Below are 14,619 nucleotides of genomic sequence, written 5' to 3'. Positions count from 1 at the left end.
AACATCCCAATCGTTGGGTAAAACAACCCAATCCCTGGATTAAAACACCCCAATCGCTGGGTTAAAACATCCCAATCGCTGGGTTAAAACATCCCAATCCCTGGGTTAAAACATCCCAATCGCTGGGTTAAAACATCCCAATCGCTGGGTTAAAACATCCCAATCGCTGAGTTTAAACATCCCAATCGCTGAGTTTAAACAACCCAATCGCTGAGTTAAAGCGACCCATTTTCTGTGTTTAAACAACCCAATCGCTGGGTTAAAACAACCCATTAGCTGGGTTAAAACAACCCAATCGCTGGGTTAAAACATCCCAATCCCTGGGTTAAAAAAATCCCAATCGCTGGGTTAAAACATCCCAATCCCTGGGTGAAAACATCCCAATCCCTGGGTTAAAACATCCCAATCGCTGGGTTTAAACAACCCAATCGCTGGGTTAAAGCGACCCATTTTCTGTGTTTAAACAACCCAATCGCTGGGTTAAAACAACCCATTAGCTGGGTGAAAACATCCCAATCCCTGGGTTAAAACATCCCAATCCCTGGGTGAAAACATCCCAATCCCTGGGTTAAAACATCCCAATCGCTGGGTTAAAACATCCCAATTGCTGAGTTTAAACAACCCAATCGCTGAGTTAAAACATCCCAATCGCTGAGTTAGAACAACCCAATCGCTGGGTTAAAACAACCCAATCGCTGGGTTAAAACATCCTAATTGCTGAGTTTAAACATCCCAGTCACTGAGTTTAAAGAACCCAATCGCTGGGTTAAAACAACCCAATTGCTGGGTTAAAACATCCCAATCGCTGGGTTAAAACATCCCAATCCCTGGGTTAAAACATCCCAATCGCTGAGTTTAAACAACCCAATTGCTGAGTTAGAACAACCCAGTCGCTGGGTTAAAACATCCCAATCGCTGAGTTAGAACAACCCAATCGCTGGGTTAAAACAACCCAATCCCTGGGTTAAAACATCCCAATCCCTGGATTAAAACATCCCAATCCCTGGATTAAAACATCCCAATCGCTGGGTTAAAACATCCCAATCGCTGAGTTAGAACAACCCAGTCACTGGGTTAAAACAACCCAATCGCTGGGTTAAAACACCTTATTCGCTGGCTTAAAACAACCCAGTCGCTGGGTTAAAACATCCCAATCGCTGAGTTAGAACAACCCAATCGCTGGGTTAAAACAACCCAATCCCTGGGTTAAAACATCCCAATCCCTGGATTAAAACATCCCAATCGCTGAGTTAGAACAACCCAGTCACTGGGTTAAAACAACCCAATCGCTGGCTTAAAACAACCCAGTCGCTGGGTTAAAACATCCCAATCCCTGGATTAAAACATCCCAATCGCTGGGTTAAAACAACCCAATCGCTGGGTTAAAACATCCCAATCGCCGGGTTAAAACAACCCAATCGCTGGCTTAAAACAACCCAGTCGCTGGGTTAAAACATCCCAATCCCTGGATTAAAACATCCCAATCGCTGGGTTAAAACAACCCAATCGCTGGGTTAAAACACCTTATTCGCTGGCTTAAAACAACCCATTCACTGGGTTTGTCCATTTTCAATCCAACTCGGGTTGTTTTTAACCCAGCATTTTTTTAGAGTGTAACATTATAAATGTCTTTACTGTCACTTTTGATCAATTTAATGCATCCTTGATAAATAAAAGTATTCATTTCTTTAAAAGAGATCTTACTGACCTCAAACTTTTCAACACTAGTATATTTGAATTGCAGGTTTATCATTATCTGTGAACATCTGCCTGAAAGCAGCTGTTTTATGTGACGTCACACGCTGGTCAAATTGCTTCGTAACTGCTCTATATTGAAATTCTGACTTCAGGTCTCATTCTGTATTGTTCACTGTAAAACTAAACATTGAAATTAATTAAATGAAATGAGTTTGCATCGCTCAAATAATAATGAAAGTTCATTGTACTTAATAGAAAGAAGATGCGTGAACTCAAAATTTAATTGTAGCAAGCTGATCTTAAAATGATTGAGTTGAGTTGCAGCAGATCTCTAATTTCCAGCATGTTTTGCATCAGACTGTATAAATAAATGCTGAAATCAAGTGTTATTTTGTGTGTTTTTGCACAAGATTGGCTCTCAGCCCTGCCCCACTTGCCACAAAAAAAATTCAGTTCAACTAACTTAAAAAATTAGTTAGTTTCCTCAAATGTTTTGAGTATTCTGAACTTACTGAGTTTTACAGTGTAGTAGGAAGTTTGTCACTGGGTTCGTCAAACGGATGTTTCTCCTGTAGTTTTGTGGCACCAGTATGAAGAACATTTCTATCTTTATTTGGAGTTTTCAGGAAATTCATACACTGTAAGAAAAAATCAGCAGAAAAGCAAAAAATGAAAAAGGTGCTTGTAAGTGTAAATAATATATCCTGGCAGAAAATTCAGTGCCATGTATGATTCAAAATATGGGTAAAACACCTGTGAAATGGATACAGAACTTTTCTTCGTGTTAATATTGTGCCGTTTTTATGGACTTTTCATTGATGTTGATTTAAATCTAAGCAGAGCTTCAGTAAGGCCACAGTGTCCATATATAGTGTGAGGAGAAGTGAAATCCCATAATGATTAACTGCTAACTGCCCATTTCAAGATACTTACACAGTAGACTGACTATTTATGGGTGAATACAAAGTGCCGACAAAAGGTATTCTCCGTCAGCAGGGCTTAAAGTGAAATATGTTGGGAGTACATTGGATCGAATGGACTAAACTTGCCCTCTCTCTCTCTCTCTCTCTCTCTCTCTCTCTCAGATCCCTCCTGCTGCCATCATGCTGCAGAACTCTTTCCTCAGTGTAAAGGAGCATGTGAACAGGTACAAAACATTCACACCAAAACACATGAAGACTTTAATGCAGCATTGGCCATATAGAGAAAGGCTTCTGCAAATGGAAATGTGAAAAAAGTTTACACTTTATCTCAGACCTTTCAAGGACAAATCTGTGTTGAAACAAACTGTCAGTGTGCTCATATGAAATTGCTGGTTACACTATAAAATGCTTGGTTAAAAACAACCCAAGTTGTGTTGAAGATGGACAAACCCTGCGGTTGGGTTAAATGTTTGCTGGGTAGTTTTATTTAACTCAACTATTGTTTAAAAATGACTATATTGCTTGCTTGAAATGAACCCCAAAATATGTTGGTATTGGTATAAATCAGACACATAATTATTAGAGGCAACAATAATAATGAAAAGGTGAACATTTATTAATAAGCAATTTAATAAATGTTTATCGTTTAATTATTATTCATTAAATTTATTAATAGATGTTAATTTCCAACATATTTTGGGTTCATTTTAAGCAACAATACAGTAATTTTTAAACAATAGTTGAGTTAAATTAAACTACCCAGCAGGTTGGGCAAACATTTAACCCAATCGCTGGGTTAAAACAACCCATTAGCTGGATTAAAACAGCCCAATCACTGAGTTAAAACGACCCATTAGCTGGATTAAAACAACCCAATCGCTGGGTTAAAACGACCAATCGCTGGGTTAAAACGACCCATTAGCTGGATTAAAACAACCCAATCGCTGGGTTAAAATGACCCATTTTCTGTGTTTAAACAACCCAATCGCTGGGTTAAAACGACCCATTAGCTGGATTAAAACAACCCAATCGCTGGGTTAAAACGACCAATCGCTGGGTTAAAACGACCCATTAGCTGGATTAAAACAACCCAATCGCTGGGTTAAAACGACCAATCGCTGGGTTAAAACGACCCATTAGCTGGATTAAAACAACCCAATCGCTGGGTTAAAACGACCCATTTTCTGTGTTTAAGCAACCCAATCGCTGGGTCAAAACAACCCATTAGCTGGATTAAAACAACCCAATCGCTGGGTTAAACAACCCATTAGCTGGATTAAAACAACCCAATCGCTGGGTTAAAACGACCCATTTTCTGTGTTTAAGCAACCCAATCGCTGGGTTAAAACAACCCATTAGCTGGATTAAAACAACCCAATCGCTGGGTTAAAAATAACCCATTCGCTGGATTAAAACGACCCATTTTCTGTGTTTAAGCAACCCAATCGCTGGGTTAAAACAACCCATTAGCTGGATTAAAACAACCCAATCGCTGGGTTAAAAATAACCCATTTTCTGTGTGTAAACAACCCAATCGCTGGGTCAAAACAACCCATTAGCTGGATTAAAACAACCCAATCGCTGGATTAAAACAACCCAATCGCTGGGTTAAAACGACCCATTAGCTGGATTAAAACAACCCAATCGCTGGGTTAAAACAACCCATTAGCTGGATTAAAACAACCCAATCGCTGGGTTAAAACAACCCATTAGCTGGATTAAAACAACCCATTCGCTGGGTTAAAACAATCCATTTTCTGTGTTTAAACAACCCAATCACTGGTCAAAACAACCCATTAGCTGGATTAAAACAACCCAATCGCTGGGTTAAAACGACCCATTAGCTGGATTAAAACAACCCAATTGCTGGGTTAAAAATAACCCATTCGCTGGGTTAAAACAATCCATTTTCTGTGTTTAAACAACCCAATCACTGGTTAAAACAACACATTAGCTGGATTAAAACAACTCAATTTGCTGGGTTAAAACAAGCCAATCACTGGGTTAGTCCATTTTCAACCCAACTTGGGTTGTTTTTAACCCAGCATATTTTAGAGTAGATGTTCTTCCTCTGAAAGTGATGGAAAAAAGAGCAAATAATTCCAGACAACCAGGTTATTATGAAAATAAATAAATAAATAAATAAATAAATAAATAAAAGGCGTCTCTTCTAGTGAGGAGTGTTTGTTTTTCGGCCTGTTTCTCGCTCTTCGTCCCAAACCGACTTTCACAGACTCTGGAGCTCCAAGGACATGAAACACACGTCTGAATGGAGCTTTTGATGAAGTTAAGACGGGTCAGTCAGTAGCTCGAGCGTTAACCCTCTCTAACCCAGCGCCTCAGAGAAACACTGTCCTGTTCAAGGCCTGCCAGTGACCACAGACGACACCACATGATCAAAACATACAGATAACGGCATTAAAGACAGCAGGAGTGTCAAAGAACCAGCCAAAGGAAGCTAAAAGCCCATCAGATGGGAGACGGGGCTATAAAAAAGGAGATTAGGAGGAGAGAATAATGACACCTTGTTAGAGGCAGAGCGAGGAGGGAACGCGCGGATGGTAATCGCCAGGCCGTTTCATCCTAATGGACGGCCGATGCTTTGAAGAGACGAGGCCTTCAACCCTTTGAGAAGAGGCTGCTCTCCTTTAGAAGTCCTGCTGGCACCCGCCATTGATTTACCCTCAAAACAAAACATGAGGAGAGTGAAAAAGAGAAACTTTTCCAAACGGATTGGACGGTTGGTTTATCTGCAGAGGCCGCTCTTTGTGTTGTGGGCGGAGTCGCAGCTCTTGTGGGCGGAGTCAGAGCTCTCCTTTGATGCAGCGGCAGCAGCTGTTCTTGCTTCTGAGCGTACAGTTATTACAATGTTCAAACATTCAATGCAAACTTTACATTAAATCTTATAGAAATACATGCAAATAGACGTAGACATATGACGATTTTAAATAAAGTATTTAATATTCTTGTGAGCATGCATTTACCACAGTTCATATCCTGTAGGATCATATACAGTGGTGGTCAAAAGTGATGATGAAATTGACATCTTCAAATATTATTCAGAATGTGTTAAAGATTTTGTTGCCATATTGTGTAGCTGTGCTTTATTAATGTATATAATATGTTTTATTAGTGTAATAATAACACAATGAAACATTGTGCAACATAATTTTTGTCCAGACTGTCATACAAAGAAATTATGAACACATGCAAAAAATAAGAGAGAACCAACAAAATATTAATAACTGATTATGTTAAAATAAAACCTGTAGCTGTAGATTTTCTCCAAATAATTTTGTAAGATAAATAACTCATGCAAGTTTAGTGTTTTGTTCTTCCCTTATATTTAAAATATTTAAAAATATGAAATATTTTCCTCATATTTTGATGATTTAATCTAATGTATAGGGTCATTAAAAAGTAATATCCCCTCCCGACGTCACTTTTGCACACTACTGTAAGTGGAGTATTATTAAAATCCTTCAAAAAAATAATTTGTTATTAATAGTGTATATTGCTGTCGAACTGTTAATTTGATTTTAAATTATTTTATTTAATGAAATCAAATTAATTGCATTATATGATGATTAATTAATTTATTCCAATTAATATATTTCAATTAATTGGAATTATGCATGTTTATTTATAATATTATTTATGTAATCAAATGAATATGCATGAATATGCAATTGAATTAAATATTTGCTATAAACAAAGCCAAATAATGAAGATAAATTAGACATTATTGTGGCAGATGATAAAAAAATTGAATAGATATTACAAAAAAAGTAGCGAAAATTTGCCCCATTTGGGTGTGAGCAAAAAAAACACAGTTTTTGTGTGTGTCCCTTTAAATGCAAATGAGCTCCACTTTCCAGAAGAGGGCGGAGCTTTAACAGCTCAACAACAACAAAGCTGGAGAATCTCACGCAGCCAAAATGAAGATTCTTTTCTCATTTTCTCTCCCTGTTTGTCACTAATTCTCCTTCATCACAGAGGGAATCTTTCAGCAAACACTGACCAAACCATGAGCGCCTCGTTCAGACGCTGGTCGTTCTGTAAAATGTTGCACAAGCATAATTAACTGGAACTGATCTCGGCTTCTTTGCCGACAATATTGAACAGATCATTCTGGACCGTGCTCCCAAAGACAGGCTCGAGAAGTTGATTTTGTTTACGGCAGACAGAATGACACGATTGGGCTGCCAGATTCTGACCCGTCACGTCATTTGGAGACGTTCATACATTGGTATCCAGAAATTGAGAAATACAAACAGAGCGAGTCTTTCAGTGCTTTCAGATCTGCTGTTTTCCAGTGGTCACATGATGTTGTAGAGTTAAAAACATTCAGATATTGTTACATGTGCATGTTTTTGTCTCTCCGCAGCTCTCGACCATCAGAAGCGAATCCCGTCTGAAGCACCTTCTCCAGCGTCTGCCCAGTTACTGCCCGGAGTCTTTGGTAAGGCATTTCCTCAACTCTCCAAATCTCTGTTTACATTAAAGCTGTCGCCCCGCCAGCACAGGAAGTCTTAAACTGAGAGAGCGCTGCTGCTTCCTGTTTGGTGCTGTGGTTTCACCTGGCAGTCAGAGGAAGCAGGGATGAAGGCGGGATGGACGTCCTCCACCCTCTTTCCCTTACTTACAAAGCTGGAATGCCATCACCGGCAATATGCAATTACATCCAGCCTCTAATTAGCCACAGTGGAAGCCTTCAGGCCTATTTTATTTGGACGCTAATTCGCCCAAATGGATGCAAATGGATTTTGGAAGCAAAGAAAATCTCTTGCAGCCTTTTAAATGTGTTCGAAAGCTTTTCAAACTCGACTTTTTTTTACTCGGATGCATCACAAACCGCAGTGTTTTTATGCTCCTTGCAATTTTTTTGAAGGGTTTGTTTTTGCGTACGCCAGAGAACATTAATGCCGAATGTGAGTCTCAGATAATATCCTGTTTGTTGGGTTGATTATCTTGTCAAAGCCCAGGCTCTGCTCGAATGTTCCCTCAGATATTCCCTGCCCAGCGCTCTGATCCGACACCATCCCACCGCAAGGGTTTTATGCTCTCAATAATGCATTTTGTGGCTCTTATGAGCATCTACTTTTAATTAAAACTGAGTCATGTTAGGAGGTTCCTTGGAGCCCCACCGAGTAAAAAATCACCATTGCACATAATAAGAGCTTTAATAATACTGAAGCGACCGGAGATCCAAATATTTTCTTTTCAAAGAGCTGTTTGGGGTCAGATTTTATTACACTTAATTAACCAAGGACACATTAAATTGATCTAAAGTGACAGTAAAGACATTTATAATTACATTAATAATAATAAATGCTGTTCTTTTGAAAGAATCACCATTTTTTAACTGTTTTCAACATTGATAATAATCATAAATGTTTCTTGAGCAGCAAATCATCATATCAGAATGATTTCTGAAGGATCATGTGACACTGAAGACTGGAGTAATGATGCTGAAAATTCAGCTTTGATCACAGGAAATAAATTACACTTTACTATATATTCACATAGAAAACAGCTGATTTACATTGGAATAATATTTCACATTTTTTTTACTGTATTTTTGATCAAACGAATGGTGAGCAGAAGAGACTTCTTTCAAAAACATTGAAAAAATAGTATTGGTCCTAAACTTTTGAACAGTAGTGTATGTTTGTTTAGTGTTTTTCTTATTTAATACATTTTCGCTAAATGATCACACATTATAAATAACAATTTGAGTAAAAAGTTTAACTAAACAAGAGATTAAGTGCTCAATTAATCAGTTTTTTATTGATTTAATGTTTAAATATTCAAACTTTATTGTAATTAATCAAACAAATATTGACATGTTGAGCCTCAGATTTTAAATCCGCTCTCAGACTTGCGGAGCCGAAAATGAACATTATCATCAACTCCCTCGTGTTTTTTGACACAAGTTTTCGGTGAATCATGATCTGCTATTGTGTTTTCCATGGGAAAAGAAAGTCTTTGGAAGGACATGAGAGTGAGTCGACGATGACAGAATTTGAGGGTGTTTTCAGTTCAGTAATGCTGAACATCTCCTTGTTGTTTTGCAGACTGAACTCTGGATCTGCATCAACAGCACATTACCAGGTATGTGAAGGCGTGAGCCCAGATGTCTGCAAAACCCACCTGTCTTCTCAACCTGTACCAGTCTTAAAAGAACAAGAGAGGATTTAGAGTCTCTGAAGACCTAATGCCTCCCAGATGCAAAAATATCATACTTCACATCAATCAAACTACACCTTGCAATGGCCATTAAAATCGGCTCCAGAGCTTTGAAGCTGAGAACATGAAAAGCACGTCAAGATGAAATTAATGCCTTGTTGTTTCGACAGTCTGTAAAGTAGCGTGTGCGTTTATTGTATTTCGTTCAATCTATAGTAAAGGTCACTGTGACTCTGAACATTTTCAGGGGCGTCAAAGAAGTCGGATGGCTGGGTCGGGCTGGGCTGTTGTGAGCTGGCCATCTCCGGCGAGTGTCGCAAGGACTGCAAACAGGTCCGATAAACGCTCTCGGCTCTGAATATATACGCTCAGATGTAGAGAATACAGTGCTTCTTTAATGCTTTTCTCTTCTGTTCAGGCATCGTCGAAAAATGACATCACAAAAGTATGCAAGAAAGACACAGAGGTGAGAGTCAGTACTTCATGGAGTTCACAAATGTTGGTGTTTTTTGTATAACGTGTGTATTAAAAAACAGTTTCCACCTAAAAAATCGCTAATTATAGTTTGAAATGTTTTTTTTTGTATGTGTGTGTGAAATCGGAAGTCACAGTTGTGAGAAATAAAGATGCCTTTGTGTTGTAATTTTGAAAAAAAAATATTAGTTGTGAGTTTCACACATTTCACACAAGTTACAATCATGAGGAATTAAGTTTTATTTTTGTACTTCCATGTAGAATCAGGCTTAAAGACAGAATGAAAATGTGTCTGTACCCATAATACATTTGAGAAACCCTTGTTATTAGTGACACTGGTGGCCGTTAAGTGAACTGCAGCAGGGTCGGTTTGGTTTGTCCGTTCCCTAAGTAACGGCATAAATCTAGTTTAAAGTACAGTCAGCTACACATATCCTCACAGATGCAGTGAATGTTTCTCTCATCAACTGTTCCATCCATGTTCAGATGAAGGGAGTCTTTATCTCTGAATCCATCAAAGAGTCTCTCGCTGCGCAATATGACTCTAAGTTTGTTTGTCTAGCTGCTTTTCAGTCTGACATGTGACTCAGGCTTTATTTGTGTTTATTCAGTTAAAGCCTGTTTTCTACAGATGCCCCAAACCTCTTTATACCACATCATGATGGAAGTATCTGATGCATTCAATGGCTAATGTTTTTGTTGGAGAAGCAGTCTTAAAGGGACAGTGCATTGAAAAAATACAATTTTCATAAAAAGTAGTCAACATTACTCCATTGTGCAAACCACAGCTTTGCGTGAAAAATAAATAAAATAAAATAAAATAATAATAAAATGAATAAAATGAAACAAATATATAAAAAATGAAATAAAATACAAAATAAAATAATCAAATTAAATATAAAATAATAAAATAATATAAAAATAAAATAAAATAAAATAAATTAAATTAAATATAAAAAAGAATAAAAATAATAAAATAAAATAAAATAAAATAAACAAAAAAAGAATAAAAAATAAATGAAATAAAATATTAAATAAAATAATCAAATTAAATATAAATATATATAAAAAAAATAAAATACAAAATAAAAGAATAAAATAAATAAAATAAAATAAATAAAAAGAATAAAATAAAATAATAAAAAAGAATAAAATAAATGAAATAAAATATTAAATAAAATAATCAAATTAAATATAAAATAATAAAATAAAATATAAAATAAAATACAATATAAAAAAGAATAAACATAAAATAAAATATTAACTAACAATATTTAAGTCTTTAAAAAAAACTGGGTGATATTGAAATGTTTGTGTCTTTTGAAATCAACAAGCAAAAAAATGTTTGTTTTTATAAAGAAAAAAATACTGTTTCATAAACTTCATTGCAATATTCTAATTAATTTTTTGTTCTCTTGCAGAAGCCACTCTACAGCTGTATCACCAAAAATGAAAGTAAGCAAAACTGCATAAGAAGATCATCAGTAATAAAGTCACTCAGTTGATGCATTTCCTGCCAGATGATGTCAGTTCTCCAGTATTAACAGGAAATGAGATTGAGTTGTTTAAGTGCCTGGGAGGCAAGGTCATGACCTTTATGACCTTTACCCTGCTGAAGCTCACAGCATAATGAAGTGCTTATTTGTATTCATACCGCCCTGCACATGTGTGGATATCTTTAAACATGTGATCATGATCATTTCAGTCATTGGTTTATTGGTGGTTGTTCAGAGGCGCTTCTCTCGGTGTGTTTGTCCTGCAGTGGGCTCAGTATGCTGCAGTTACGCAGGGAGACACACGAACTGCCGTGAATACTGCCAGGCCATCTTCCGCACAGACTCATCGCCCACGGTCTCGCAGATCAACGCTGTCAAAGAGTACTGCCAGAGCATCAGTCCGCAGCTCATCGGCTGTGTGGCCAACTACACCAAATCCTACCCAATCAGAAGCCCTATCGACAGTAAGCACAACAACTGTTCGCCAGTCGCGCATGGCTGCATCCCAATTCGCATACTATGGCGCTAGTATGCAACATAAGAATTAACCTTTGCTGAGTATCTCTGTGTCTTTTCTCAGGTTTGTACTGCTGTGACCGGGCGGTGGAGGCTCACTGTCAGATGGCCTGTAAGCGTATCCTGCGCACCATGACCACCGAGCAGGAGATCATGGAGGGTCTGATCACAGAATGTGGCAGTCAGCCGCTCCCGCAGGACCCGCTGTGGCAGTGCTTCTTGGGTAGCGCGCACCCTCCCACCCAAACCGATCCCGAATCCCCACCTATCGCCAAGATGGACTGCGCTAAACTGCATTGCTGCTCGAAAGCCAACACATCCCACTGCAGGTCAGCAGCCGAGCCCTTCTGAAGGGGAACAGCATTGTGCTGAGGCTAATGCGTTTCATGTCTTCACTGTTTGTTAGGAATATGTGTCTGGAGATCAGCACCAACTGGGGCACTCAGACATGGCAGGAGTTTGACCAGCATTGTGAATATAACCCTGTTGAGATGGACCTCATCACCTGCCTGGCTGACGTGAGGGAGCCGTGCCAGTTAGGCTGCAAAGATCTGACCTACTGCACCAACTTCAACAACAGGTTGGAAACCCTTTCTGGCTATAAATCTGCGTATGTCACGCCGCTTTTCCGTGTTTGTTCCAGACAGACTGTGGTGACAGGTGACTGACTATTTGAGTGAATCATTCATTCAGCTGATTCGTTCGAAAATACTGACACATTCAGGAACAAAACGAGTGACTTACATTTTGTTTCAGCTTTGTTTCAATTAATGAAACTACTTTCAGTAGTTTCTGTTTTAGTTAGCAATAACAACATTGGAATGAGTCATTGAATCATTTACTCAACCGATTTGTCCAAAAATGCTGATTCATCCAGAAACAAAACAAGTGACTATTTTTATGAGTGAGTCATTGAATCATTTACTTGACCAATTTGTTCAAAACATATATATATATATATATATATATATATATATATATATATATATATATATATATATATATATATATATATATTTAGCTTTAATTTATTTTTATTTCAGCTTTAGTATTTTTAGAACTTCAACTTCAACTTATATTTGTCAGCATTTCTATTTTTTTTGTTTATTTTTTAGTGTTTTTCATCTAACATTTTATTTCAGCTTTGTTTCAATTAATGAAAACTTTTCAGTAGTTTCTGTTTTAGTTAGCAATAACAACACTGGAATGAGTCATTGAATCATTTACTCAACCGATTTGTCCAAAAATGCTGATTCATCCAGGAACAAAACAAGTGACTATTTTTATGAGTGAGTCATTGAATCATTTACTTGACCAATTTGTTCAAAAACATTGATTCATTCAGTAACAAAACAAGTGACTGTCTTTAAGAGTGAGTTAGTGTTATTTTAGTGTTGCTGTAATATTTATTTATATTTTGAATAAGGTTTTATTTTTATATTTTCAGTTTTAATTTTAATTTTAAAGTTTTAGTCTTTTTTATATATATGTTTAGCTTTAATTTATTCTTATTTCAGCTTTAGTATTTTTAGAACTTCAACTTCAACTTATTATATTTGTTAGTTGCCAAGGCAGCATTTCTATTTTTTTTTCTCATTTTTATTGTTTTTCATCAAACATTTTATTTCAGCTTTGTTTCATTTAATGAAAACTTTTTAGTAGTGTCTTTTTTAGTTAGCAATAACAACACTGGAATGAGTCATTGAATCATTTACTCAACCGATTTGTCCAAAAATTTTGATTCATCCAGGAACAAAACAAGTGACTATTTTTATGAGTGAGTCATTGAATCATTTACTTGACCAATTTATTCAAAAACATTGATTCATTCAGGAACAAAACAAGTGACTGTCTTTAAGAGTGAGTTAGTGTTATTTTAGTGTTGCTGTAGAATTTATTTATATTTTGAATAAGCTTTTATTTTTATATTTTCAGTTTTAATTTTAAAGTTTTAGTCATTTTTTTATATTTGGCTTTAATTTATTTTTATTTCCATTTTAGTCATTTTAGATCTTCAACTTCAACTTATTATATTTGTTAGTTGCCAAGGCAGCATTTCTAATTTTTTATTGTTGTTCATCTGACATTTTATTTTAGCCTTATTTCATGAAAACTATTAATGAAAACTATTTTTCAAACTATTGCTGATTCATCCAGGAACAAAACAAGGGACAATCATTTACTTGACAGATTTGTTAAAAAAAAAAAATGGATTCATTCAGGAACAAAACAAGTTAATGTCTTTAAGAGTTAGTGTTATTTTAGTGTTGCTTATATGTTATTGTAGTATTTATTTATATTTTGAATAAGCTTGTAGCTTGTCATTTTTATATTTAGCTTATTTAGAACGTCAACTTATATTTGTTAGTTGCCAAGGGAGCATTTCAAATTTTTTCTATTTTTTAATTGTTTTCCATCTAACGTTTTATTTCAGCTTTATTTTAATTAATGAAAACTGTTTTCAGTAGTGTCTGTTTTAGTTTGCAATAACGACACTGGAATGAGTCATTGAATCATTTACTCAACCGATTTGTTCTTAAATGCTGATTCAACAATTTTGATTCATCCAGGAACAAAAAAGTGACTATTTTTATGAGTGAGTCATTGAATCATTTACTTGACAAATTTGTTCAAGAACATTGATTCATTCAGGAACAAAACACCACAATGCTATGTTTGAGATGTTTTTGTTTTGTTGGCTGTTTTCATTGCGGAGCAAAAAAGTCTAAATTGTATGTTACTTAATATTAACATCTTGTTTATTGGACTATTATATAAAATAAATAGGCATATAATTAATGAACATATGTTTAGGTATATCTTCTGATCCAGTAATATTGTTATAAAACAGGAGTTCAGTAGGTTCATAAGTTCGAATGCTATTATGTAACCGAACACAAGGTCTATGTTACATGAAAAAATGAACATCCAGCAGTCATATTGTTTCTCTCCGGCCGACCCATTTTCTCTGTGGGTTACAGATGCAGACAGCATGATTTATGATGGCAGCAGTAACACAGCGTTGTTTTCAGGTCAAAAAGGCATGGGTCACTATGATAGGACTGCTGGTTTCCCACCAACGGTTACACACTGCACTCGTCAATCCCATGAGCCCTCTCAAAAGTTTGAGTGAAGAGAGATTCAGGCCTTTAAAACAATGAGTGCGACTTACACAAAGAGCTCGTGAAAGAGTCATAACAAGCCTAGTCAGATGATGAAATGGCTTGTCACGACGACAAATAAATAAATAAATAAGATAGATAAATCCCTTAAAGTGAGTGTGAACCCCAGGGCGAGGAAGGAATCCAGTGCAATGTGAAATA

General features: G+C 36.4%; 1 protein-coding gene across 1 annotated transcript in view; it reads left to right on the top strand.

Annotated features, from left to right (window-relative positions):
* reck (reversion-inducing-cysteine-rich protein with kazal motifs) overlaps window positions 1-14,619 on the top strand; it is a 58,271-nt gene that overhangs the window by 17,975 nt on the left and 25,677 nt on the right. The window contains exons 2-10 of the mRNA XM_048174469.1: window positions 2,784-2,845; window positions 7,009-7,083; window positions 8,699-8,735; window positions 9,058-9,143; window positions 9,229-9,276; window positions 10,706-10,739; window positions 11,047-11,244; window positions 11,361-11,625; window positions 11,703-11,876. Of these exons, the coding sequence (XP_048030426.1) occupies window positions 2,784-2,845; window positions 7,009-7,083; window positions 8,699-8,735; window positions 9,058-9,143; window positions 9,229-9,276; window positions 10,706-10,739; window positions 11,047-11,244; window positions 11,361-11,625; window positions 11,703-11,876 (979 nt within the window). The remainder of the gene's footprint in view (window positions 1-2,783; window positions 2,846-7,008; window positions 7,084-8,698; window positions 8,736-9,057; window positions 9,144-9,228; window positions 9,277-10,705; window positions 10,740-11,046; window positions 11,245-11,360; window positions 11,626-11,702; window positions 11,877-14,619) is intronic.

The sequence above is a fragment of the Megalobrama amblycephala genome, linkage group LG22, assembly GCF_018812025.1.
Source record: "Megalobrama amblycephala isolate DHTTF-2021 linkage group LG22, ASM1881202v1, whole genome shotgun sequence".
Lineage (NCBI taxonomy): Eukaryota > Metazoa > Chordata > Actinopteri > Cypriniformes > Xenocyprididae > Megalobrama > Megalobrama amblycephala.
The sequence above is the reverse complement of the archived record's forward strand: the minus strand, read 5'-3'. Positions and strand labels throughout refer to the sequence as shown.